General features: G+C 39.2%; 1 protein-coding gene across 1 annotated transcript; it reads right to left on the bottom strand.

Moving 5' to 3' along the window:
* Positions 1 to 280: 280 nt before the first annotated feature.
* On the bottom strand, positions 281 to 23654 carry FASTKD2 (FAST kinase domains 2). Its single transcript, XM_006889121.1, has 11 exons — positions 22917 to 23654; positions 19300 to 19403; positions 18307 to 18415; positions 17910 to 18033; positions 17444 to 17583; positions 12424 to 12596; positions 8173 to 8336; positions 7088 to 7303; positions 6602 to 6689; positions 2049 to 2163; positions 281 to 400 (listed from the first exon to the last, which is right to left on the bottom strand). The coding sequence occupies exons 1-11, from the start codon at positions 23652 to 23654 to the stop codon at positions 281 to 283; spliced, it is 2091 nt and encodes a 696-aa protein (XP_006889183.1).
* Positions 23655 to 24945: the final 1291 nt, after the last annotated feature.

Below are 24945 nucleotides of genomic sequence, written 5' to 3'. Positions count from 1 at the left end.
CATGGGGTCTCATGGTTTGATGAGCGTGGGTAAGGGAGGTAGGGGGATCTGGTGTGAAGGGCAATATATACAAACTTTGTAGGTGAACTACCATAAAATTTAAAAAAAAAAGAATTATAAGAAATACAAAATTTTTTTAAAACTTCATTAATTGAACAGTAAAATGAAGTAGTACTTCCTTATGGAGCAGTCAGGTCAAGTCCACTGAAAACGGAACTACAGTCTTTATTAGTTATTTGTACAAATTCAACTCTCTCATTTTAAAAAGGTTGCTTTTTACTTAACACGTATTTTCCAAATTAACATCAGTGGTAAGAAGGGCTTCACTTGAATAGATTTTATTCTTCAAAAATGTGACGGCATCGTTGATCTCTAGTCTTTCAATCTCCCACGAATTGACCTGACCAAAGAAGGAAGAAAACAATGAGTTTGTAAGAAGATGGTAACACATAAAACAAAAGTTAGTTCAGAGACGCAAGCGTATCAAAGTAACGCATGTCAACAACTTGAAATGCAAGTTATTACCTTGTAGTTATTAATATTTTAATTATAACTTAGTTACTCATATTTTTAATTATTCATATTTTAATAGTTATAACCTAATTACTTATATAATTACACAGATTTTTAATTGTAACCTGATTATATTTCAGAATTGAAGAAAGTTCTGTGTAAAGTTTTAAAACTTTAAAAACCTCCAAACAGCATAATTTTTCCCTATTTCTTTGGAAAAGGTAGAACACACATTAAGCCAATATGTCTGGGTTTCTTAAAATTTATATTATATTGGTTTGCATATACAGCCAATATGTCTTAAGTCAATTCAATGTCTTTAGTCTACTCACTGCCATTCAAGTCAATTCCAAATGCACCAAGTTTCCGAAGTTTTAAGTTTTTACGAGAGGAGACTGCGCATTCTTTTTAGATGGAGAGCCTGGTGAATTTGAACCTCTGAATTTTGGTTAGCAGTCTAATGCATGATGTACTCCACTGTCACCTTAGTCTCAGTAATACATATGTAATCCAGTTCTGTTGGTACAGTGTATTACATGATGGGCTACTAAACAAAAGATCAGTGGTTCAGATCCACCAGCCGCTCCCTAGGAGAAGGAAAGGCAGGCTCCTCCCATAAAGATACATAACCTTGGAAACCCTGTGGACCATCACCGAAAGTCAGAATCTTTTTGACAACAGCAGGTCCGGTTCTAGAGTGGGAAAGTACCATAATAGGGGACGGGAACATTTATATTCCACATGAAACACAAGAGCGAAAGAAAAAATGAGTGGTATCCCTCTAGATGCCAAAAGCAGCAAAAAGATGAATTCATTTTAAGTTTCTTAGTGCACACGCTGACATTTGGAAAGGAAAGCTGTAGTGTTCAGAAAAAAGCGAAGTGCAAGAAACAGGAAGAAACATCGTCGTCATCAAATCTCCAGCAACAAATCCCACAGCCTCACAGTGGCCAAAGATGCCAAGCTTTAATAAGCATCTTTTCTTTCCTTGCTCAAGAGAACATGCAAATAGGTATGGCTTTAAGCGTAAATTTGCTTTTTCACATTCCTCCTCTAAGCAAACAGAAGAAAAGAAGACACACATAACATTTACAAAACCCCTACTAAATTATAGAAATCTCTTCAGTGTAAGTCAAGCCATGTAGTAGGTAAAAAAAAAAAAACAAAAAAAAACAAAAAAAAACCTTTTAAAACATTTATTCCAAAAATGCTGTCAATTCCTTGAAATTCCAATCACTAATTCAACTGCAACATTTCACATAGCTCCTAATACATCCAAGCGCCCTGCTGGAGCAATGGTTACGAGCCCAGTGCCTAACCAGAGACGAAGAAGCTCTAACCGACCAGCCATCCTAACAAATAAAGATGATGTGCTGATATACGTCCATCAAGATTAAAAAGAGCCAGGCAAACACCTGGCTTTGTCTTATAGAGTCACTATGCGTGGGAATAATAGATTTCATGTTCATTGGTTTGCTTTCCTGTTAGTACACCGATAACTAACAAAAGTTTCATTAGCATTTTTTTTTTCTTACCAAGACAACATGAAAGCCCATTATATTCAAATGTCGCATCTTCATGGCAAGCAATCCTCTGGGGTGGTTTGAATTAAAACAATAACTAGATCTAGGAATGCACAGCACAGCTACTCTGAAAATGAAAATGGACAATAGAAGAAAAGTTACTTTCAAGATTAACATTTCTAATCATTTAGCATCATTCCCATTCTTTGGTATCTAAAAATAGATCTCTCTGCAGACCAGTCCTTACCACTGCCCATTATTTTAATCCCTCACTGCCACGTGAAGCCTATTTCAGGAGCCAAAAGCCTTTCCTAATGCTCTACACACAAGTGCTTCCCTCTGCCGCCTTTAAGGCTAGCCATGCTTTTTGATCAGGATCCAGAAAAGAATACACCATCTTAAGGCTTTCATTTGTGGTGTAGATCAATGATGGGCATAGGATTATTTAAATTACTAAAACAAGTACTATTATAGAAAATATCAAATGATAAATCACCTTCTTGCAGAGATTGTCTCATGTACAGGGAACAATACTGAAATGTCAGACTAAAGAAAAACTACAAAGAACATCCTCAGAGAAAGAGCAAGATTGCTAAAGGACAATCTTCATGTACAACAAAGACGTGAATCAGCTAATTTTTTTAAATTGTTCCTATCCTTTTGGAAATATTAAATTTACTGATGGGGGGAAAAATAAAATACATTGGATTCTTTACTAATACAAAAGGTCTCTGTTGGCCTAGGGTAAAGAGCTGCACTGGCAACCCAAGGGTGTATGTTCAAATACAGCAGCTGCTCCATGACAGATGGGCAATCACCTACCATGCAATTAACTGCCTCTGAAAACCCACTAGAGAGTCAGGTATGGGTTGGTTCTGACTCAACGCATACACAACATACTGACCTACGGTAAATTGTTTGTTTTTAAAGCAATGTTCTGATTTCTCATTTCTCAGTTATTAATGCAATTTTATTATGCCAAAAAAAGAAACCTTCCAAAGGAGTAAGACAGAGATGAGTTACATGATTAAGGAAAAAGATGGCTAAGGAACAAGCTTCTTGTTAGATGCATCAAGTTGAGTACAACTCATAGCAACCCTGTGAACAGACATGAATCCTGTCCTAACCTGCACTATCTTTATTGTCTCAGATATACTTGAGCCCACTGGTGAAGCTAAATGTAGTTTAAAGTGTATGTGAATGAAAAAGGAGAAAATAGAGTGAAATCCTAAAGAGTTTTTTCCAATACTTCTCATTATCCTACTTATATGAACATCTATTGTGCAATGGTGGTGGTGGTGGTGGATACGTTCTAACCTCTAATGACCTCGTGTAAAACAGAACACTGCCTGTTATGTTGCTACCCTCGTAACTGTTCTGTGTTTGAGCTCACTGGTAGGGCCTGTGCCAAGCCATCCTATTGAAGGTCTTCTTTTCCCCTCATCCTCTATTTTCAGAAGCATGATGCCCTCGTCAGGGGACTGGTCCTTCACGGTAAGATGTCTAAAGTACATGAGACAAAGTCTCACCCTCCTCACTTCTAAGGAGCATTCCGGCTGTACTGCTTGCAAGACAAAGCTGTTAGTCATTCTGGCCATCCACGGTATAGTCTATACGCTCTGCTACCACCTCAATCCTCACCTGACACAGACTATGGTATTTTTGGCCACTTGATATACAAAGAATTTATACATGTGAATTACAGTGGTGACTTCGAGCTCGGACTTCTTCCTTCAGTACCAATGCTTGATCGTTTGCTACTTCCTGAAATGGCTGATAGTCTACCTATTCTTTTTGGTATGGTGACTCTGCATACTTATTTGATGTTTCCTGTATCATTAGACATTTTGCCCACTGAAACCTTCAGTGAACCAATTCAATCAAGATTTCAATTTCTTCTTAGTTTATTTCACCTTGAGAAATGGCCAGTGTTTCTCTCTCTCGGTTTTTTTTTTTTTTTTAGCACTAGGTCAAATGTATTTTATTCTAATAACTTGCTTTGTCTTCCTGGAGTTAACCATTAAAATCTATTGATTAACCATTAAAATCTATTCAGCTCTTACGTACCATTTTTTTTTCCTATTCCGTTAGCTTCTCTACATTCTAGAGCAAATTTCAGAGTCTCTTCTGACATCCAGTTTGATCTTTTTGCTTCTGTCTTTTTAATGACACTGTGCTTTCTACAATGATGATGTCCATGAAGTTATCACACATCTAAACTGACCTTTAGTCATCAGTGCTCAAGCCATCCAATCTATTCCTCAGATGGTCTCTAAGTTCAGGTTGGAAATACTCCTGGTAGTACTTTGGATCCTGTGGACTTGTGCAATTAATGATCTATTCCATAGTCAGCCCGTGGCCTCATTCTGACTTGTTTTACTCAATTTCATTTCCATTTCTTCAGATGGTGTGAATTTGATTCCTTTCTTTCCAAGATGTATGTACATGGTTGTTAGTTTTTATTGAAAAGCAGTGAATAAGTCTTTGGTCTTATAAAATTCTGCCATCTATCTCTGCTGTTATTTCTATCTCAAAGGCATTATTTTCCAACTTCCACTCTGTTTCCAACTTTCACATTCCAATCATCCTGCTGAATGAACGTCTGAACAATTTCAGAAACTAGGAAAAATCTTCAGCATCTTTATCCCTGGCACTAGTGATTGAATGGTGCATAAATTTGAGGAACAGTAATTCTTGTCTTTTTCTGTACATGTATGAATACTATTTTATCACTGACAGTGTCATATTCAGGACAGAATTTAAAACATTCTTGTACTAATACATTTGAGTCCATTTTCTCTTCAAACAGACAGTATACCAGGTGATTATCTGATTCAAAATGCAATACCAGTAATTCCAGCTTACCAATGTTCAGAATATTTACTTTATGCTTTCTATTTCATTTTTTACAACTTCCAAGTTTCCTAGATTCATACATTATGCACATATACACACATGCATTCGGAAAATAAGGAGATGTACTGCACTGGGAAAATCTGCAGTTAGCGACCTCTCCAAATTACTGAGGAGTAATGATGTCAGTTTTTGTCTGATTCAAGCTGTCTTTCCAACTACTTGCTATGCATCTGAAAGCTGGACAATGAGCTGGGATGACAGAAGAAGAATTGACACCTTTGAGCTGTGGTGTTAGAGTAGAGCACTGAACATTCCATGGGTGGCCAAGAGAAAAAAAAAATACGTCTTGGAGAGGGTGCAGCTGGAGTGCTCTTTGGAGCAAAGAATGATGAGGCTTTGTCTCATATACTTCAGGCATTTTGCTAGGAGGGGTTATTCCTTGGAAAGGGACATGATGCTGGGAAGGATGGAGAGTCTGTGAAGGAAAAGACCCTCAACCAGGAAGCTTGACAACAGTAACTGCTGCACTGTATCTGGAAGAGTGAGGATGACGCAAGATAGAACAAGGTTCAGATATTTAATTCATAGAATCACTATGAGTCGTACTCAAATCAATGGCATCTAACAACATACTTTGTATCTTCCATGTTCTGATTAATAACAGATGTTTGCAGCTGTTTCTTTTCATTTTCAGTTATGTGACTTCAGCAGACAGAGGTCTTCAAAATGACTCCACCTATGTTTGGCATTACTTGGAGGAGGCACCTCTTCCCTAGTCATACTGTGAGCATCTTTCAACCCAAGAGGTTCATCCTCTGGCATATTAATGTTTTACTGCCACTCAGAAGCAGTAATTTGGGGATAATTTTGAAAAATTTTCTTTTAGAGTTGATTATCAGGATCTTCATTCATTCCAGTTTGTTTTAGTCTTGCAGCCCCACTGAAACCATGGACAACCCTTCTGGCATTTCAAATAGGGTTAGCATAGCTTCCGGCATCACAGCCACATAAATGCCCCCAGAGTACAACAAACTGACAGATGGGTGCTGTCTACTGTGCAAAAGGAGATAAACATGCCTTTGGCTCAGGTCCCGCGTTTGTCACCTTTGCAGGCCCCACAGAGCAGAGCAGTCTTTAGAGAAAGGTTGGTTAATTGAACAGGAAGTACGGACAATAGTTCAATGTTCTTACTCATCTAATTGATGGTATTCTTTCATAGTATAACATCACATTATTTTCATAGATGCCCTATTTATAGATTTTGAGTCAATGATACAGGTTATGAAGTATAAACAACAGAGATTAATTGAAGGTTAAATTTCTTCTACCTTTGGGAAGATATTGGTAGTTAGAGTGAAGTATTTATTCTTTAATTATTTAAAAGCCTAAAGTCTTTATGTTCACCATTATTTTATCTTGCTAAATTTTGCCCTCATGGATAGTTTTAATTATGCTAATAGTGCTTTACGGAATTGTTAATCTTCAGAATTTAACAGAAAATAATCAGCCCATTTCATTAAAGGATTCAATTCCTATCCACTGTATTCATCTAGAGCGTCTGTTTACACCTCTGGAATAAAGGAGTCTTCTTGATATGCTGCAAACATCATCCAAGATAAGGCCTAATTATTATTACTGCTATAATAAAACAATCTTTATAATTGAGATTTCACTTCAGAAAAGTCCACAAATGAGTATATTTAAGAAACCTTTGAATATCTGCAGCAGATGATACCACATCCGTGTCAGAAACTGGAAACACTTGACTTCTGCTAGGATCCATTCTAATTTCAAAATCTGAAAGAAAAGAATTGATATTCATCTTCTAAGCACTGTTCAAAGTGATTTCTGCTTCAAAATGTAAAACAGTGTAATACTTCCACCAACAATGATGGCAGTAGTGAAAATACCTTGAGTGCTTTCTATAAGCTAGACAACAGTCTATGGGTTTTACCTGTGTGCTTTCAGGTTCTCATCAGAAGAACCCTATGAGGAAGGTTATTCTTGCCAGACCAGAAACTGAATTTGGTAAGGGCCCAAGGTTACAGCACTAATAAGTACATTAGTTGAATGAGAATCCAAATCTGATTAGTCTAGCTTTTTCAGTGAATGCTTTTAACTGCTACTTTAAACTCTGACAATAAACTTTGACCCTTTAAGGAAAAATTAAGAAATAAAATATCAAAGTCTCATACCAATATGATAATTATGTGGCAACTGCACATTCTTGGAGAAGCAACCTTCACCTCCCAGAAGGCTACTTAACGCCTCTTCAAGCTTTGCATTTGGATACACTGGTGCTGATGGCACAGCCGGCAGAGCCACATCTGTGGACTTGCGATAGGGAGTATCTTCAAGTTCTAGGCACGTGGCTAAGAGATGAAGCTTGTAAGCATTCCTCTTCACATTTCCTAAAAAGAAAAGCACAAAATATATTTATATCATTTTTTTCTTCAATAGCTAATGTCACACTTAAAACATTCTATGGATACACCTACATTACCAGCTGTTTCTGTCCAGAAGGCATCTGTCTCCCTAGTCTCCAGGGTTTAGATCAGTGCTGTGAACTTGATTAAATAATTTTCAGGTTTAAAATCTTTAGAAGTGATTTGATCTGAACCTCTCACTGCATAGATGAGGAAGCACCCGGGAAAGATAAAAGGTCTTACAATCAGAGACAAAGTTATTTGATTCCTTACAATTTACTTTTGGAATTTCATTACAGACACAGAAAATATCCATAAACTATTCTTAGATGATCACATTATATATATATTTGTGCTAAAAGTGCCTTTTCCTTCTTAAAGAACCAAAGTCAATAATTAATTTGGTTCAAAAAGTAAATAAACCTGAATTAAGAAACTATTTGAGTTCTTGATCTAACAAGCCATATATATGCTCTCTTATTCCAAATCATGAATGACCATGGCGGCAAAAATGGCTTTACGGTGTTTTCCAAATGTGGCATGAAAGGATTAGGAAATGCAGAGACTTCCAAGTAAGGCGTAAAGAACCATTTTTAACAATGAGCTTACAGCACTAAATAAAAGGAATGATGATCATGTGTGTATTATTTTTGTTATATATTATCTGTCATTAAAGAGTCTCCACAGATTAAACAACTTGAGGTACTGCCAATGATGTCTGCATTCCTGGTCTTTCCTCAGAAACATCTGCTCTGTACTTTTTAAGTTAACACTGCTCCAACTAAGAGCTCATTCAAACAGCCAAGAAAGTTTCTGGTCGTGCTTTATTTTGGTCATGAACACTGGCATTTTACCTGATGTCTGCAACTCACTGATGATGTCCTTTTGGAGAAGCTGATTAATAGCTGCCAGGGGAAAATGGTTCATCAAGCAAAATGAGTACACAGCATTCAACAGGTTTTCAGAAGAGATCTGGTGAAGACAGCCAGTCAGAGCATCAGCCATAATGTCTAGGAACCTTCAGGAGAACAAGGGAAAGCCAGTTTTCACATACGAACAGAAGGAAAGGTCATGAGAGAGCTGATGAAATGCCACAAGCTCAACAGCTTTTACAAGCCAAAGAAGGGGGGCGGGACAAACTCAGAAACAACCAGACCCACAAATAACTATCTACATTTCATTAAGGTGGCTAAAATGTCTATGATCAACAGATGCTGGCTATGGATAGGTGTCCTGGTAGTGCAGTGGTTAAGCATTCAGCTGCTAACCAAATGGCTATGCCTAGAATCCCCCAGTCGCCCCACAGGAAAGAGATCTGACAACTGTGGAGCCCCGCTGGGTATATCATCCTACAGGACCGCTATTAGTCAATATTGATTCATCAGCCGTGGGCTTGGTTTTTGGTTTACTGCTCTATTTTGCTGAGATAAAGTGCTTTACAGGCTTTATTTTATGTAGATCCAAATATAATTCAATGGAGTTGGCATTATTATACTCACAATACGGTAAAGAAATAGGTTCAGAGCTATAGCCAGGAATTAACAAAGGCCACAGTGGAATCTAAGTTGTCAGCTCCAAGGCTCCTTTTTAAACCATTACTTAATATTTTCATCCTGAGTGTGTCTACAGGACCAATGCAGTCAAACAGTCACTGAAATTCTTTAGCTATCAATACTCTTAGTTAAAAGAAATGCAATTCCAGTTTGACCACTCAGCTGGTGGAATGCAGTATGAAAAGCAGTCACACGAATGAAGAGAGAAACACTCAAATTAGGACTGGCTATTTGCCCAGAGTGTATATTAATAAATGGCTCAGAGCCTTAAAACTCAAATCACTTTGGCTTCCAGAGTACACGAAAGGGGGAAAAAAACAGAACAAGCAAAATGGAGTCACAGGTAATAGTTAAGTGCTTGACACTAGTAGAAAGGTTTGCAGTTTGAACCCAGTCAGAGGTATTGGGAAGACAGGACTGCACTGTCCTTCTGCAAAGTCACAACCTTGAAAACACCCTGGAATATAGCTCTACTCTACACACACAGGATTATCGTGCAGCAGAATCAATTTGATGGCAACTATTAACAACAGGAGCAAAGGACTATGAAAGCGTCGGGGCTGGAAAGTGGATAATGTAACTTTGGGAATAAGCAGAATTTCAACAGCCTGAAAATATAAGGAAAGGGGAAATAATCTGAAGCTGATTAAAGAAATGGAGCCCAAGTACACAGTATTTGAAGGGTGCAGAATAAGCAGTGTGGCTGATTAATAGCGATGCTCAGGCAGGGGGCAAATGAGCTCTCAACTTTTCATTGCCAATGAGATTGTAAAGGACAACATTTGAGAGTAACGGGCAGGTGGCAAGGGTAGAGAGAAGGTGGAAATGAAGAGAAGAGGAGGTGGCAGAACGTCAAGTAGAACTGGTAACGTCACAGAGGGACAGAGAACAGGTAACAGGGCCTAGAGACAATACAGAGGCAGCCCTTATTCCCCTGATGGCTGCTTTTAGAGTCAGTAGTCAAAAAGCACAGGGCTGCAAGTCTGGACCGGATAAAGATCACCTCTCCATGGCCCCACGCTCTCCTCCTTCTGCTGTATCTCATGCTTCAGCAAATGCAAACTGCAGATTCTTTCCTCCAGGTTTTTCTTTTTTGAAAAAAATTTTTTAAATTTTATTATTTTTTTTGTGTGTATCATCAAATTGGATCTGACTGGTACAGGAGGAGATTGCCCTTCCTTCTCCAGCAGAGCATCTGGTGGATTTGAACTGTGTGCCTCTGGGATTACAGTGCAGCTTCTTGCCACTAGGTCACCAGAGCTCCTCCAGATCTTTCTTATAGTGTCTCTGAGGCTCAAAATGTTCCCTGCTTATCTTCTCTTGGCGAACTCCTGTCTACCTCTTGAGACTGGCTCAGGCACCATCTAGGTAGCATTTCCTGACTATTACACCAGGTTAGGTTCCTCTCACTTCTAGGTCTTGTATAAACTTCCATCACTCCAGTTTTCATTCTGTTTTTAATTACCAACTTATGTGTCTCTTCTTTGTTACATAGAATCTAGCAAGAAGCAATCTTTTTTGTTATAAGCACCCTAGGAATTTGGTAATTGTTTGATGAGCAAGAAAGCAGAAGCACGTTAATAAAAAAGGACAAGAAAAAAGGGCTGGCATTATGAAAAACATAATGAATGTCATGGAACTGTATATGTGGAAACTTGAAATGGCAAATGCTTTGGGGCTAATATATTTACCACAATTTAAAAAAAGCAGAAGCAAGCAGAATTCTAAAATGACTGAATTTGAGGCACTAGTGGGATGTACAGAGTAAAGAGGACCGACCATACACAACCCACAGAGACTAAGGTCTGGGTTCAGGAGCACGTGGACGTCAGAGATGGAAATCTGGGAATTATCCAGGAGGAGAAACAGGTCAAGAAGAGAAGAAGCCAAAGGTGTGAAACAAAAGGTCCAATGTTTTATATTTCATTGGCTTTCAAACCGAGAAGATACTCTAGATTTAACACCCCTCATTCTCTCTAAAGAGACCACAGCATAAAAGTACATCTATTCATGTATAGAATGTGGATTTCTAGGACGCTCTGGTGGTTTAGCAGTATGGAATTGTGCTGCCAATTCCAAAGCACATGGTTCAAACCCACCACTACTCTGTGGGAGAAATTTGGACAATCTTCTTCCATCTGGCTTACCAGCTCTGAAAACAACACTAGAGGGTCAGCTATGGGTCGGTTCTGACTCGATGATACATAAAGTCACAATACAAATGCATGTAATGTGCCACGCCAGATTTTCTACCACTTTCTTGCATAGTCAACATTCTTTCCAGATGCTTTGAATTATTCTGCTTCCAAAACCTTTGCCAGTCCCACCCAAGAAGTCATCATCCTTGTCCATACTGCATTCATTTGATACTTGCCATTTACTAGCTAACTCTGGACATATTACACTTGCTTGCTTTCTTGTTCTAGAAAAGACAAGGAACATAAGTGTCTTTTTTATATTGATTAATCTTGATCTGCAGTCACATTTTCACTGTTCCATTTCTCCACAGGAGAGATGCTGAAGTGAGGGGTTAAGGGTTCGCTGCAAGTTTTGCCCTCTCAACATTAACAACCTTGTGGCCTGGATCATGCTTTGCTGCAAGGGTACATTTTCTGCTACTACCCACCTGATGCCTACAGCACGTACACCCTATGCCATGCTCTTTGGGAGGTAAAATCAGCCCTGTTGAGAACCACTGAATTAAACAAAAGCAGAGAGATAAAAGGACATGAGTTCACGCCTACTGGGATTCTGCTACTAGTGAATCTGACTGAATTTCTCAAGCTTTATATGACTCGGTTAAAACCTAATTATGTTATAGAGCCCACTTACCCCTTGTGTTAGCTGAAAAAACTCTCTAACCACCCACTACTCCCATGAAAGCTGCCAGGCTGTTTCAGGAGCTTGCAATTTACCACTCAGGCCGACAGTATTTGTCTAGAAAGTATAAGAGCTACACAGGAGATTGCCTCATGAGAAAACCAAGCCAGAAGAATGCAAAGGCTTTATACTGGGGACATGTTTCAACCCTTGTTAAATGCCTACTCTTTGCCAGGCCCTATGCTAAATTCTGGTGATAAGGGGAATCTGGGCTGGAACCTAAAGAACTTCCCCACTGCCTGGCATAGAAATTAACTGACAGATGATGACAGTGCTGCCAAAGCTCTGCTGGAGGTATGAATATGTCACGACATGCACAGGGGCTCTGACAGACAATCTATTTGGGAAGGTGCCAGAAACACAATGTGAGTAGAGTCTGACTGAGATGCTATCAATTCACTGAAGAAGAAAGCAACGTTGAGTGTGCCCAACATCACTTCTTTGATTATCTACCCCGAAGGACAGGCCTGTCACGAAACTCTGCTAGTCTCTCTGTGGACTGTCCATCATTCTCTGGAGGAGCAGCTAGTGGTTCTGAACCTACCGCCTTTGGCTGACAGTGCAATTCTTTACATCCAGGCCACCAGAGACACCGATAAATGTTAGAGGGTAGTAAAAACATACAAACAATATAAAAAATATGTTCTATTAAACTTTTAAATAATTACATACTCTTTGTTCTGGTGCTCGTGGAAGTGATTGAGAGAAGAATACACAAGAAGAATAGCCAGGGTGTTTTTCATGTTTAAGAATTCAGGTTCCTCTACTACTTTCTTCATAAACAAGTCCATCAAGCCAACAGGTCGAAAGCCCAAGTTTTCAAATAAAGCTAGGAGTAAGAAAACCTTAAAAGGAGAGAAATGAATGGAAAAAATTTGAATAATTATAACATGCTAATAGTAATTTTTTTATCTCAAAATATAAATAGCAATAAAACTATCTTGATCACCAAAGTATTTCTTTAAATGGAACAGTTAAATTTTCTCACAAAATCTGCTCCAGTAATTCTCGAATCTTTTATCAAGTTACTAAGCAACTTCTTTGTAAAAGCTATGAACCAACATATGCAATCGTTTCCATATACCATTTCATTTAAAACTAACACCTCTTTTCTTACACAAGACCTGAACTTGCCTTTAAGTGCCTTTTCCAAAATTTTTCCAAATGACAAACACAACCTTGAACATATTTATCTCTAAATCAAGACATTTCTTAAGATTCCAATGCTGTTGTTGTTATGTACCGTACAATTGAAACTGACTCATAGCTGACCCTCTGGTGGGTTTTCAGAGGCAGTTAATCCCATGGAAGGAGACTGCCCATCCTTCTCCTGCAGGGCAGCTGGTGGCCTCAAACTACGTGCCTTTGGGATTGCAGCACAGCTTCTTGCTGCTAAGCCATCAGAGCCCCAATACATGAAGTAATTACAAAATTCTACAATATTTATAAATGAAGAGCTCAAATATTGTGAAAAAATCAATTTTCTAGTTCACCCCTTGATTCCTCTTAAAATTACTTACATAAAAAAATCACTTTCCACCGTAAACTTAACAAGTCTTCTTATTGAAACCTGAAAGCACGTTTACCATGTACTTTACTACAAGCCATTTTACTGACAGCTACATTTGGATGTTTTATTGCCAACAAAGACCTGAATGGCAAGGTGTTTATTCTGGAAGGAACAAGCTAACTTCCCATAAACAGAAACTATGTATGATCATTAAGTTGTTGTTGTGTTCAATAGAGTCAGAGCCAACCTACAGTTGACCTAACAGTGGGTTTTCAGAGGCAGAACATTGCAAGGAAGGAGACTGGTCAACCTTCTCCCACAGAGTAGCTGGTGGATTTGAAGCATATACCTTTGCACTTTGCATAGTCAATGAAACACAGATAGACATTCCTCTGGTACTCTCGGCTTTCAGCTAAGACCCATCTAACATCAGCTACAATATCCCTAGTACCACGACCCTTTCTAAACCCAGCCTGGACTTCTGGTAGTTTTCTACCGATGTGCTGTTCCAGTCGTTTTTGGATAATCTTCAGTAAAATCTTGCTTGCATGTGAAATCAGTGAGATTGTTCTATAGTTTCCACACTCTGTTGGGTCACCTTTCTTTGGGATAGGAATATAGATCTCTTCCAGTCAGTTGGCCAAGTGGTTGTTCTCCAGATTTCTTGGCACAACTTGGTGAGCACATCCAGGGCAGCATTTGTTAGCTAAAATATGTCAATTGGTATACCATCTATTCCTGGGGCCTTATTTTTTGCCGTTTCCTTGAAAGCAGCCTAAGCTGCTTCTTTCATCACCATAAGCTCTTGCTCATATGTTGTTTCATGAAATTCTTCTGTGTCTGCCAATTCCTTTTGATACAGTGACTCAGTACATTCTTTCTATCTTCTTTTAATACTTCCTGGATCATTTAACATTCTGCCAAAAGCATCCTTGATTACAGCAACTTGAGGTTTGAATTTGTTCTTCAGTTCCTTGAGCTTAAGAAGTGCTGAGCGAGTTCGGCCCTTTTGATTTTCTGACTCCAACTCCTTGCACATTTCATTGTAATATTTTGCTTTGTCATCCCATGCTGCCTTTTGAAATCTTCTATTCAACTCTTTAGTATCTTGAATTCTTCCTTGTGCTTTGGCTTCTCTGTGTTCCAGTGCAATATTCAGAGTCTCTTCTGACATCTATTTTGGCCTTCGCTTCCTCTTCTGCCTGAAAGCAGAGAATACCAGAGGAATGTCTGTGTTTCACTGATTATGCAAAGACATTTGACTGTGGATTATAACAAACTGTGGCTGACCCTGAGAAGAATGGGAATCCCAGAACACTTAATCGTTCTAATGAGAAACCTATACTTGGACCAGGAGGCAGTCGTCAGAACAGAGCAAGGGAACACTGCATGGTTCAAAATTGGGAAGGGCGTACACCAGGGATGCATTCTATCTCCATACCTTTTCAACCTATATGCAGAACAGATTATCTGGGAGGCTGGGCTCTATGAGGAGAAATGTGGGGTCAAGACTGGGGGACAATTTATCAACAATCTGCGTTATGCGGATGACACAACCCTGCTTGCGGAAACTGAAGAGGACCTGAAGCACCTGCTGCAGAGGGTCAAGGACTGCAGCCTCCAATATGGATTGAGGCTCAATGTCAAGAAGACAAAAATTCTCACCATTGGATCAACTGGCAGCATCAGAATGGATGATGAAGAGATTGAGATTGTTCACAGTTTTAGTTTGCTTGGCTCCACAGTCAACACTCTTGGCACCAGCAGCCAGGATATTAGAAGACATATTGCGATGGGAAAGTCTGCTGTTAGGGACCTCTCCAAAGTACTGAAGAGCAATGGTGTTTCTCTGGAGACTAAGGTGTGTTTGATACAGGCCATGGTCTTCGCCATCACTTGTTATGCATCAGAGAGTTGGACAATGACTAGGGAGGATAGAAGGAGAATTGATGCCTTTGAGCTGTGGTGCTGGAGAAGAGTATTGAGAGTATCATGGACTGCTAGGAAAACAAACAGATTTGTCCTGGAAAGGGTTAAACCGGGTGGCTCCTTGGAGGCAAGGATTCTGAGGCTCCGTCTAACATACATTGGACATGTTGTGAGGAGAGACCGGTCCTTGGAGAAGGACATCATGCTTGGGAGGGTGGAAGGACAGCGCAGGAGGGGAGGGCCCTCTATGAAGTGGATTGATTCAGTGACTGGGATAATCAGGATGGGAGTGTCAGAGACAGTGCAATTGGCACAGGACATAGCATAGTTGACAGTACATAACAACAACAATAACACCTTTGCACTGGGTGCTCAATTTCTTATCACTAAGCCACTAGACCATTACGTAGTCTAGTAGAATAGTTTTATTCTTCATAAAGAATGAACTTCCTTTCAAGCCACAAAGTGAACTCACTCCCAGAATCTGCTTTCAACCAATGTAGTTATTTGTTGATGTTATGTACCATTGAGTCATTTGTGACTCATGACCCTACAACAGCCCTAAAACCTGCTCTATCTTGTACCACCCTTACTGTCTCTGACACACCCACCCTCATTACGTCAGTCACTGAAACAATGCATCTCATCAAGTGTCTTCCTCTCTTATGCTGTCCTTCCTCTCCCAAGCATGATGTCCTTCTCAATGGACTAGTTCCTCCTTGCAACATGCCCAAAGTATGTCAGACAAAGCCTCAGAATCCTTGCCTCCAAGGAGCAACCGATTTCACCCTCTCCAGGATGAACCACAACCCAAAGGCATCTATTCTCTATCATTCCTAGTCACTGTCTAGCTTTCTGATGCATAGCAAGGAATCACGAAGACTATGGCCTGGACCAGGCGCACCTTAGTCTTCAAGCTGTTATCATTGCTCTTCCGTATTCTGGAGAGGTCCCTGACAGCAGACTTTCCAAATGCAATTCATCTTTTGATGTCCTGGCTGCTGGTACCATGAGTGTTGATTGTAGAGCCAAGTAAACTAAAGCTGTTAACAATCTCAATCTCTTCACCATCTATCATAATGCTGCCAATTGGCCCAGTGGTGAGAATCTCTGTTTTCTTGATGTTGAGCTTCAAAACATATTGAAGGCTACAGTCTTTGACCTTCTGCAACAAGCACTCCAGGTCCTCCTCATTTTCAGCAAGCAAACGCTAGAGGCCAATAAAGTTAGCAGTATCCCCAGGAATACTTTACTCCTCACAAGCATAGGAGATAAAAAAGCACAGCGCCTTCCCAAACACAAGTTCAGAGGCAGGAGAGCAGGATAGATGGAAACAGGGAACTCAGTGAGAAAAGAGGAAGAGTGCTGTTACACGGAGGGGAACTATAACTAACATCTCCACATAAAATGCACATAAGCTACTGAGTGGAAAACTAGTGTGCCCTGACAGCTTTCACTCAAACCACAACAAAATATTAAAAAGCACAGTTAAGTCTGTAACACTGCCCATTTTTATTCTTCTAAGAAGGAAAAGTGGAAATACAAAAATAATGCTGAATAACCAAATGTTATAAAAATTTTTTAAAAAAGAACACACTTTTCACATTAGAATTTTTTCTGATAAAAAGACAGAATATTAACTAATGTACTATAGCATTTTGCAATTACGTGCTATGCATTGGAGAGTTGGAAAATGAATAGGGATGATAGAAAGAGAACTGATGCCTTTGAGCTGTGGTGCTGGAGAAGAGTGCTGAATATACCGTGGGCTACTAGGAAAACAAACAGGTTTGTCCTGGAGAGGGTGAAGCCAGAATGCTCCTTGGAGTCAAGGATTATGAAGCTTCGTCTGACATACTTTGGGCACATTGCAAGGAAGGACTGGTCCTTGGAGAGGGACATCATATTTGGGAGAGTGGAGGGACGGCACAGGAGAGGAAGACCCTTGATGAGATAGATCGATTCTGTGAGTGGAGTGGTGGGAACGAGTGTTTTTGAGACGGCGAGGTTGGCACAGGATAGAACGGCGTTTAGGGCTCTTGTACATAGGGTCACTATGAGTCGCAAGCGACTCAATGGCACATAAGAACAACTAACAACCCCAGGCAGAAACAATAAAGAGCTAAGTTTTAAAAAGTTAATTCAGCTTTGGAATACTTTTGCTGTCTATGAAGCAAATGGGGGAATATTCTGAATGGCTAGTATGTCTCATGAAAGTTTCTGAGACATTTTTTAAACTGTTAACATACTCACTTGTTTCAACTTCCACACGTCAAAAGTGGAAACCACATAATCTGCTATTCCCTTGAAGAGATCAAAGTTACGGTACCGGAGATCTCTGCAGGACTGTAATATGCAGACCATTTTCTTAAAAGGACATTCATGGATATTATCTTTAAAGATGAGATGAAAAAACAAAGGAAAATTATTAGATAGATTTGATGTAAGATTCAAGATGCTTGACCTCTGTTTTTGTTTCTTTCAAAATACTGTATTATATTTGGAGAGAAGCCAACTTAAAAAAAAAAAAGTAACAGCATTCCAATTTGGAAAAAAAGGCAAAAACTAAAATTTAGATGTATCCATGTCATCAGATACATTTTTCAAAGAAAATTTTACTGGTTTACATACAAAGTTCATAAAGTTCATATACCAGATACTTTTAAAGTTTCTAAAACAAATAGACCAGATGTTATAAATTAACAAAAAATTCTCTCACCTACAACCATCTTACTGCATCCATTTAACAGTACAACTGAACGGAGATTCATGGCAGCCAGAGCCTCAAACATGTGCTGACTGTTCGGAACAGAAAATCTGTCTAGTTCTCTCACAGCTTTCATCTAAAGAAAACAAACTTAATCATTTGTGGCAAAATCAAATAGTTTTTATTTTTTCACATAAAAGGATATAATTTGAGAAAATGAGTCAAACAGATACATATATAGGTACGTGTATTTATATATGCACAAATGAAAACCTACTTCTATTATTTCACCCATGTAAGACTAAGTCAAGAAAGTACAGCAATATCATCATAAAAACGGACTTTAGGATTCAGGTTGCTCGATACTGAATTGAGCACAGCAGGTCACAAGAAATGTCTTACACTTTACCTCCAGTTTCCTTTTAAGAGTATTCGGTGCATCTTTTCCAAGACATTTCATCAGAGTTTGTAATGTGAAGACATGTTCTATTTTCCAAACTTGCTGCTCAACTAGTATCCTGTCATTAAATACAATAAATACATTAAATACCCCCATTCTAGAACCAGAAGAGAAAGCTTAAAAGTTCAATTGCTCTAGTCTCTACTTCTTATAGGCAAGGAATATAAAGCATAGAAACAAAGTGACCTCTCTGCCAGAGTATAAGCAGTAGTCAGACTCAGAACCCATCTAGTACTATTTTCTCTCACAGTATTCGAGTCTCTTCATTGTTGTTGTTGATTGCCTTCAAGTCAGGACACATAGCAACCTGTGAACAAAAGGCTTGAAGCCCCTCTACAACTATCGACATTTATCAAAGTTCATAGTTTCTGGAGGCATGTTATTTAAGAAGTGGATGCCACTCCTACTTCCAAAGCTGTCACAGTATGTTAATGTTTTTATATGCCATTAAGTCACTTGTGATGAATAATGACAATATGTATTATCTTTATTAATAGAATAAAAAAATAGAAAAACTTTCTAATACATGGACAATAAAAATAGTTTCCTTACTGACCTATGACATTTGCTCAGTTGCATCCACTTTATAAGCTATAAAACTCAAGTTAATGCCTACCCAGTGTCATGTGCCCAAATAACGTTTGTGAAGGGAAATATACATGCCAATTCTCCATCCATACACATCAGTAATATTTTAAGATAAGTTAATTTAGATTTCAATGTTACCCACAATTTCTTAAAGAGATCTGAAAAGACACTTATCTTCAGCTTTACGCAATCCAGGGTTTGGTTAATAAAGTGTGACTTGAAGAGTCCACTCCACCTACTCCCAACCCCTGGTCCCCAAAAGAGCAGCTGGGTTTCCATCTAAGTTTTTTCTTATTATAAATATAAGAGGGGGAAACAGAAAACCACACACAGAAAGCCTAACAGAGCTTTTACCGTAATCCCGCTCGAAGAGCGTCCACATTCTTGCAAGGCTCCATTGCTGCTAGAACAGCTGACAAAACTGAAAGGCATTTCTCATCACACTCATTGATCCGTACCTGATGAAATGTAATTACAAACGTTACAGGGGATGGGCCCACAGTAGACGATTTCAACCCAGTATAACCACAACACTGATACTTTTATCAAACCAGTATTTCAGAGTCCGTTCACAATAAAAAGTATCTCTGGGAAATAAAAGCAGCAGACTGGAGGGAACTTCCAGGTAACTTATGTTCCCCTTCATATGCATCAATACTTTTTTACATTCATTGTTCTCATAAAAATCTATTCAGTGCTTACTGTATTACTTGGCTTCTGAGATAATTTTTAGAAAAAGTGATTGTTACTTTTAAAAAACTCAAGGTCAACATGAAGAATAAAGACAGTAACAGTGAATAGACTGCAGTTTATTAAGATATCCTACTAATCTGCTCTTACCTAAATACTCTTAGATCGCTGTGCCCTTCCCAATGTCCCTATATCCTTTCCTGCATACCAAACTCTCACTTCAATGGTGAATCTTGTCAACCAGAGCTGCTGCTCTGTTTTACCACCATTATGTGGACCTCCACAGGTAGGTTAAAGAAGAAGTCAGTAGTTTGTACTCATAGCTATTCCAAAGCAGAAAGAAATGGCAGAGTGCTTCTGTAAAGACGGCAATCTTAGAACTCTACGGGGCAATTTAGTTTGTCTTATATGCTCACTAAGAATTGAAACAGACTTAGTGCTTATGGGTTTTGCTTTGTTTTGGGGTGTTTCCCCCCCCCTAACTCTTAAGGATAACTACAACCACAATTAGTTTATTTAGAATTAAGATGCTAATTTACACTTCGGGAATGGCAACAGGTACAATTTAGATAGTAACTAGTAATAACAGCCTACCTAGTACTCTGCAATGTAATCATAGTTGCTCTCTATCACCAGAGTAGCTGTGATAACATCTGAAGAAACTTAGGCTGAAAGTGTTGCATCTTTTTGCTAAAATTATATGAAATATAGTCAAGAAATATTCAATCATATATGGGCAACAGGAAATGAATATGGTCAGAGTGAGTTAAGATTTCCATTTCTTAGGGAAGTTACTGTTAACACTGAGAGCAATCTATCACTAACTGTTGTGAAGGCAAGATTACTTGGCTATGTGAAAAGCAAATTCATTGAAAGTGCAATGTCCTGTCCTTTCCAGCTGATGTCCAAAGATGTTCCCACAGCTTAAGAAAACACAAGCATGCATATAGCTATTACTCCAAATACTCACTGCTTATACTTCACCAATGCAGAGGCTATGCTAATGGGAAAATCTGTCCAAAATCTTGTAAGAGAATCACTGACCACAAAACTAACTTAGCACAGTCACTTTTAAATATCTACACAGGGAATTAGTATTCAGTGTATCAAATAAACAGAGTCTATGGTTTAAACTGTTGTACATAGGGATATTGTAGCCGATGTTAAATGGATCTTAGCTGAAAGCAGAGAATACTAGAAGAATGTCTATCTGTGTTTCATTGATTATGCAAAGGCATTTGACTGCGTGGATCATAACAAACTGTGGCTGACTCTGAGAATGGGAATCCCAAAACATTTAATCGTGCTAATGCCAAACCTATACTTGGACCAAGAGGCAGTTGTCAGAACAAAGCAGGGCAACACTGCATGGTTCAAAATTGGGAAGGGTGTACGCCAGGGATGTGTCCTATCTCCATACCTTTTCAACCTGTATGCAGAGCAGATTATCCGAGAGGCTGGGCTCTATGAGGAGACGTGTGGCATTAGGATTGGTGGAAGATCTATCAACAATCTGCGTTAGGCAGATGACACAACCTTGCTCGCTGAAACTGAGGAGGACCTCATGCACTTACTGCAGAAGGTTAAGGACTGCAGCCTTCAGTATGGACTGAGGCTTCATGTTAAGAAGACAAAGATTCTCACCACTGGACCAATTGGTAGCATCAGGATGGATGGTGAAGAGATTGAGATTGTTCACAGCTTCAGTTTGCTCGGCTCCACAGTCAACACTCTTGGCACCAGCAGCCAGGAAATCAAAAAACGTATTGCAATGGGAAAGTCTGCTGTTAGGGACCTCTCTAAAGTACTCAAGAGCAACGGAGTCTCTTTGGAGACGAAGGTGCTCCTGATACAGGCCATGGTCTTTGCAATCACTTGTTATGCATCAGAGAGCTGGACAATGACTAGGGAGGATAAAAGGAGAATTGACACCTTTGAGCTGTGGTGCTGGAGAAGATTATTGAATGTACCATGAACTGCCAAGAAAACAAACAGATTCATCCTAGAGAGGGTTAAACCAGGCTACTCCTTAGAGGCAAAGATTCTGGGGCTTCATCTGACATACTTTGGACATGTTGCAAGGAGAGACAGATCTTTGGAGAGGGACATCATGCTGGGTAGAGTAGAGGGCCAGCGCAGGAGGGGAAGACCCTCTATGAGGTGGATTGATTCAGTGACTGGGGTAATCAGGATGGGTGTGTCAGAGGCAATGCAAATGGCACAGGATAGAGCAGGGTTTAGGGCTGTTGTACATAGGGTCGCTATGAGTCGCAAATACCTCGACGGCACATAACAACAAAAACATGGTTTAAACTAAGATGTACCTTACATTTTTCAATCATCTCAGGCATTCAAAAGCTAGGCAGTAATAAGGAAAGATGCCTTTGAGTTATGTTTGTTTCCACATTGGCAAACTTAGGGTTAACACTGACATTGCAAGGCTATTCCAAGAATGAAATAAAATTCTAAAACTAAAAGCCCAAGATACTTAGCAAATACTCAGTTCCTTTCTATTCTTTCCTTCCTTCAATTGTCAAAGCTCTCATATATTCTGCTTGTATGTACATGTTTGTGTACGTGTGTGTGTGTATGTTTTTGTTTCTGATGTTAACCTCTTCATTGCTACATAATTCTAGAAAAGAAATAAATACAAATGTTAAGAAACAGATTTCTAAATCAAACAAAAAAGACCTAACGAACTTAAGGTTCCTAAACCATATAATATATATGTAGAAGCAAGTATAAAAGAAACTATCATTCTCTTGATTATCTCTTTCAAGGAAGCCAAATCTCTCTTTCTCCTCATTCATTCAATATATGCTAAACAGAATTTTAAAAAAAAAACAAACAAACAAACCACCAAACCCATTTTCCTGGAGTTCATTATGACATGCTGCAGCCCTATAATACAGAGTAGAACTTTCCTGGGGCTGTATGTCTACATGGAAAAAGATTGTCATGTCTTTCTTCCTCAGAGAAGCTGGGGGATATGAATCAGGGACCTTCCTCTTAGCAGTCAGCAACTGCTCCACCAGATCTCCCTCAACAGAGCAAACCAAACAGAGCCTGCTGCTGTCAGGTCTATTCTCACCTCCCAGTTGTACAAGTGTTAAGCTGCCTTCACTGAGTTCCCAAGGCTAAAAACAACCCACCACATTCTTCTCCCAAAGAATAGCTGCTAGGTTTAAATTGTTAACCTTGTGGCTTGCAGTGCTTCATCACAGTATCACCAAGTCTTCCTAAACAGAGTAAAAGGGAGTTTAATTCTTTTTTTCTTTTACCTGAACCACTCTCAGCAAAGTTTGCACCAGTAGCGTATTTTGAGGGAGGCCAAGTTTCACTACAGCATGAAGACTGAACAGCAGGTGGTCACAGTACATAATCTTGGCTTCTCTCATCAGATGTTCGCACAGCTGGCTAAAAGCAGGGTGGTTAAACATCAGTTGCTTTTCAATGCATTTCTGGTCTTCAGACATCGTTTTGGCAATTTTCCACATTGCTGAGAAATAGTTACTACTAGGAAATGTAGGGGCTTTTGAAAAGGCATCCAACACATCACTCAGGGAATTGTACTCCTGAGACAGTTTTTGATGGCTTGGTTTTGTTTCCTTAATGAGAACATCTTCATTGGAGACCTCATGATCAAAGTCTATTTTCTTCAGTCCACCATCAGACATACCAACAGTGGCAAAAGAACGTTTTGAGTCAAATGACAATCTTCTAGGGCAAAGTAATCTGTCATTCATAGGGACTCGTACAGTACTTATGCCATTTGTTTGAAAGCCAACATCTCCCGATTTAAAACTCAGTGCATCCTGAAAGAAATATTTAATAGATAACTGCATTCCATTTTCATGGTCATTTAAGAATTTGTTTCTTGGGTTCCAATATGGAAGAACATTTACTGTTCTGCAAAATCCCAAAGGATATACTAGTTTGACAGTTCTTCTCTTGCATGTTGAAACTAAAGTACTGAATTGCCTAAGGTTCCATAAAAAGCAACCTGTTTTGTTATTCATTTTGGTATCCAATGAAAATACTTTCAAATGGCTTGAAAATTGTCAATGTGAAAGAAATTTCACTTTTATCAGTGACAAAGGACACAAGTTGTTTTCCTGTAGGGGATAAAGTTATAAAAGAAATTAAAATCAAAAGTAACACTTGAATTTAAAGAAATGTGCTACATTTAATAGAAACTAAAATGAGGACCAATGGAGCTAGCAAAGATTACAGTAAAACTAACCAAAAGCATCGTCCTTACCACCACAGTTACAGTTTTAAAGCAGGTTACTTCAGAAATAGATATGTTTATTTCTAGTAAAAAGTGTTCCAAAGAGCTTTCTTTGCAAAATGGATGTTATTTTCGCTCTACCTTTGCACTAAAAAAGGACAGAAGAATTAATAAATCTGTCTTGGAAGAAGTACAACTAGAATTCAACTTAGAAATGAGATGGCAAGTCTTCCTCTGGCACATTGTTGATGCGTAGTATCATGAGAGGCTGCTCCATGGAGGATATCATGCTTAGTAAACCAGCGGATCAGCCCCTCAATGAGACAGACTGACAATGACTGCAACAAAGGGCTGAAAGGCAGCAACCACGATAATACTGCCATAGGACTAAGCAGTGATTCATTCTGTCGTGAATGTTGTTGCTGTTGAGCACCGTCGAGTCAAACCATAGCTGACCTTCAGAGGGTTTAACTGCATGGGAGGAGACTGTACATCGTTCTCCTGAGGGGCAGCTGCTGGATTATGCATAAGGTCGCTGTAAACCCAAAACAGGACAGCCCGTAACAACACCTTGGGAGATTATCTCCAAATGAAACAATGGGTTTAACAATGATGAGTATTGTCTAACAAGAAGGTTTGGCAAGAGCCGAAACCGCACTATTAAATACAGGGACTTGGCAAGTCAATGGCTCAGGAAAGGACACATTCCCCAAACACACTTCACTAACCCCCTCAGTAACCTCATCCTATGAAAGTTGCGCGGCCATTAGTAAGGAGTCTACAGTTAGTGTCAGCCGTCTTCAAAGACCTTCCTCTACAAGGCAAGAAATGTAAAGCGGGGGTATTAACAACTACTGTCTCCCTTCTCTTTCGCTTAACACTCACCTTAAGTTGGGAGGCAGGTTACTTACAGAAACCGCCCTTGATGGATTCCCCGAGAACTGCGCATATCGCGAGACTTTACGGGTCCTTTCCTAGGTCAAAAATGTGCTTTCGCGATGCCCCCGATGGAATCATTCCAAAAGGTGAAAATTCAATGGGGAAGTGTTTTGGGTTTTTGATTTTGTGTGTGGTTTTTT

The sequence above is a fragment of the Elephantulus edwardii genome, unplaced genomic scaffold (genome assembly GCF_000299155.1).
Source record: "Elephantulus edwardii isolate Elephantulus edwardi_28Jun2011 unplaced genomic scaffold, EleEdw1.0 scaffold00075, whole genome shotgun sequence".
Classification (NCBI taxonomy): domain Eukaryota; kingdom Metazoa; phylum Chordata; class Mammalia; order Macroscelidea; family Macroscelididae; genus Elephantulus; species Elephantulus edwardii.
Note: the sequence above shows the minus strand (reverse complement) of the source record. Positions and strands in the feature narration are given on the sequence as shown.

Excerpts from the sequence above, each read along its gene's own strand:
- FASTKD2 (XM_006889121.1), bottom strand. The coding sequence starts at position 23,654 with ATGAATAACAAAACAGGTTGCTTTTTATGGAACCTTAGGCAATTCAGT. Across the intron at positions 18,416-19,299 it reads GCTCTTCGAGCGGGATTACG|GATACTAGTTGAGCAGCAAG; the intron begins GTAAAAGCTCTG and ends ATTTAATGACAG. Across the intron at positions 12,597-17,443 it reads ACGTGTGGAAGTTGAAACAA|GTTTTCTTACTCCTAGCTTT; the intron begins GTGAGTATGTTA and ends TCTCCTTTTAAG.